The sequence below is a fragment of the Mesitornis unicolor genome, unplaced genomic scaffold (genome assembly GCF_000695765.1).
Source record: "Mesitornis unicolor isolate BGI_N332 unplaced genomic scaffold, ASM69576v1 scaffold34541, whole genome shotgun sequence".
Classification (NCBI taxonomy): domain Eukaryota; kingdom Metazoa; phylum Chordata; class Aves; order Mesitornithiformes; family Mesitornithidae; genus Mesitornis; species Mesitornis unicolor.
In genome coordinates, this window is record NW_010162338.1 from 1 (window position 1) to 3,102 (window position 3,102).

The 3,102-nt window shown below is 57.3% G+C and overlaps 1 protein-coding gene across 1 annotated transcript in view; it reads left to right on the forward strand.

Annotated features, from left to right (window-relative positions):
- Positions 1 to 1,164: 1,164 nt before the first annotated feature.
- The window catches only part of LOC104547777 (ras-related protein Rab-39A-like), a 3,188-nt gene continuing 1,250 nt past the window's right edge, over positions 1,165 to 3,102 (forward strand). The window contains exons 1-2 of the mRNA XM_010193594.1: positions 1,165 to 1,191; positions 1,317 to 1,424. Coding sequence (XP_010191896.1) covers positions 1,165 to 1,191; positions 1,317 to 1,424 — 135 coding nt within the window. The remainder of the gene's footprint in view (positions 1,192 to 1,316; positions 1,425 to 3,102) is intronic.

Below are 3,102 nucleotides of genomic sequence, written 5' to 3' on the forward strand. Positions count from 1 at the left end.
GAGCAGCGGCTCCGATGGGCGGTGAAGGGCAGCGCGGCCGCGGGGGGACCTTGCTCCCTCCCTCCTAGGCCGGGCCCGGCGTGCGGCGGAGATGCCGAGGCCGCCTTGGGTGGGTGAGTGAAATTAAATCGCATTCAAAACCACCCTGGGCGAGGCGGGAGCTGGGCGGAGGAGCCCCGCAGGCCTGCCCGGCCCTATCGAAGCTGCGTCTGTCTCGGTGCTGTGGCAGATGCAGTCAAAAAAGAGCCAAGAGCGAAGAGTTTGTTTTCCTCGACGGTCGCCGCTCAGTTTGAGCCTCTGTAACTGTCCGGCAACATTTCGGGAAAATACATGGCCCTGGCAGGGGGGAGGGAAGCAAATACCTGCTTCAGGGTCTGGAGAGGTGGGAGGGGGTGGGTATCCCAGCTTTTCTGGTTTAATAGATTCTTTTCTGTCATGTACCTGAAGCTCAAGACTGTTCTTCTCCAGCAGCATCCTGGCACGGGAGGTGACCGCAGTGCATGGAATGGCTGGAGACAGCCTCGGCTCAGCAGCGGTGGGCAGGTGAGATGGGCACCCCAGGCTCTGGAGTCTCCCTTTGCTCTGGGAATTTGGTGGCCTTCACGGGCTCCCATGGCCAGAGCAGCGAGCTGCTGCGTTTCCTGGCGCTCTGCTCGCAGATGCTGCCAGCGCAGTGCTTGTTCCCAACACTGAGGATCCTCTGCAGGGCTCGTGCTTGGGTATTAAACCCTGCAGAATCTTCTTATTCCTTGCTCTTGTTTATGGGTGAGATAAGAGGGGACTCTCTCCAGTGTCACTGGGCTGGGCTGGTGGGAGATCTGGGAATCAAATCACATCCAATCCAAAGCCACTCGATCACTCGGCTCTCACTGTGTGAAAGCTTGGTGGTGACTCCGCATGTTTTATCCAAGAGCTGTGGCTCTGTGCAGTAGCTGCAGGTCTCCAACAACATGCGAGAGCAACGGGAAGGTCTTTGACTGCTGGGCCCCTTTTGCCTCTTGCTGTCACTCGCCCCTCCTATATGTTTTCAGGAATTCGGGTGTTTTTCTTGTAAGATGCTGGTGGTTTCTGTGTCAGTGACCTGTTACTTGCTGAGTTGCTGCTGACACTGGGGGTGTTGCGATGTCTTCCAGGGTGGTTTGGTGTGCGGAGCTCACTCAGCCGATGGCCGGCCCGCCAGATGGAGCCGAGGTGAGAACACGTCCTGGGCAGAGCCCTGTAACCTCCAGATCCCTTTCCCATCAGATCTGAATACCGATCTTGTGGTCGAAAAAGGAGGAAAACCAAAATTCACACTGGTCTTGGCCTCTTTGCAGGCGCAGTCCTGCTCTGAGAGCGGCCGGTGGGAAGACAGCCCCGTGCTGGCTGGGCTGGGAGTGAAACCCCAGTCGAGAGAAGGGACAAATGTTGGGGGCAAAGGTCCCGTGAGGATTTGCTGGCTGGGTTTTTATGCATTGATTGCTTGTGTACAGCGACCCATTGACTGCAGATACTTACCCGTGGCTCATTTTTTTTTCAGGAATTGCTGGTGTAGTGGAAAAAGGGCAGAGCTGCTGAGCCACCGTATCTGGTGAAGGGATTCCCTTTGCTTTCCCTAGGCCCTGAATCAGGGAAGCTGGGACACAGAGCACGTGAGTGTCCTTTGTGGGTGATCGCTGGGGGGTTGTGGTTGGGATCTCCCAGTCCTGGAGGACAAAGGCCAGTTCAAGCTGTGCTGGCAGTGGCCAGTCCTTTGTCTGGGAACGATTGTCTTCATTAGTAAGGGTTTTAATTGGGCAGGCTGTGCTCTGTCAGTGAGAACAGCCACACTACACAGCTCTCCCAGCACAGCCGGGTCTGTGATGACTCTGTTTTTTGGAGACTGTTGGATGAATCCTGCGGATATGGGGCTGAGGCCAGGCCTGGGCGAGCTGGAACCACCATGGGATGAGAGGATGGCAGGGGATCCCTTCCTGCAGGTGAAATCTGCAGCCAGGCCCAGTCAAACTGCTCCTCATTCAGGCTGGATTAATTTTTATCTTCTCTTTAGGACTGAGAAGAGCCAGGAGCTGAGATGAGCCAGGCCCCAGAGCTGCAGTGTGAGACTTCAGCTTTTCCAGTCCCCTCCTCGGAAATGACCGGGTCCTGGCCGTGAGCTCCCAGCGGGGGAACAGCCGCTCCTGTGCTCTGCTCACTGCGGGGAGAGGGAGCTTGTTTGGCTCTGGGCACTGCTCAAGCTCCCATTTAAACACTCGATGTGGAAGAATGGACCCTTCCATGAAGCTTTGTCAGAAGAGCTTTGGGGAAGGCCTGGATATAAAATAATTTGAGGGTGAATAAATGCAGTCACTTCAAACTCTCGCTGTGTCTCCTGTGTTTGGGGTGTGTTGGCTGGGGGTGATGCCTGGCTGCCTGTGTGGCATTGTGACGCAGCTCCTGCTCCTCTCTGGAACCCTGGTACCTCAGTTTTCTCACAAGGGAGAACAAATTTGAGGCACAAACAACCCCACAACCATATTGGGGGGGTTGTTTGTTCCCTGTCCAAGCACATCCACCGGGTGATGGCAAAGTCCCCATGCTGGCTGCAGGTCACCGGGGCTGTTTGCTGAGCACCTTTGTCCCTGGCTGCAGGTTGGTGCCTCTGGCCCTTTGTCTCTCTGTCCCTTGGCGACTCTAGAGCCACTTCCCTGTGGCTGCTCCCAGCTCCCCCAGCATTTTGGCTTCCTTGGGGACACCAGCCCCCCTGTGGCAGTGTCCCTACACCTGCAGCCTGGCTCTTCCCATCTCTGTCACCAAAACCAGGCAGCGGGGCAGAGCTGGCAAGTGACACCACCAGACACTGCGTCCTGGGGCGCTGAGGACAGAGCCAACAGCTTCTTCCTCCCTGGGACAATTTGTTTGCCTGGGGTGACCGAGGCCAGAGATGTCCCTGTCCCCAGGGAGGGCGCTGTGGGGTGGAGACAAGGGTAGGGGCTTGTCCCTAGCCCTGGCAGCTCAGAAGCTGTCCAGCCTGGGGACGGTGACTCCAGCACAGTCACCAGCATGAGGACAGTGACAGATGCCGGTCCCAGCACAGCTGCCAGCATGGGGACAGTGACGGATCCCCCCCAGGACCCCGACCCC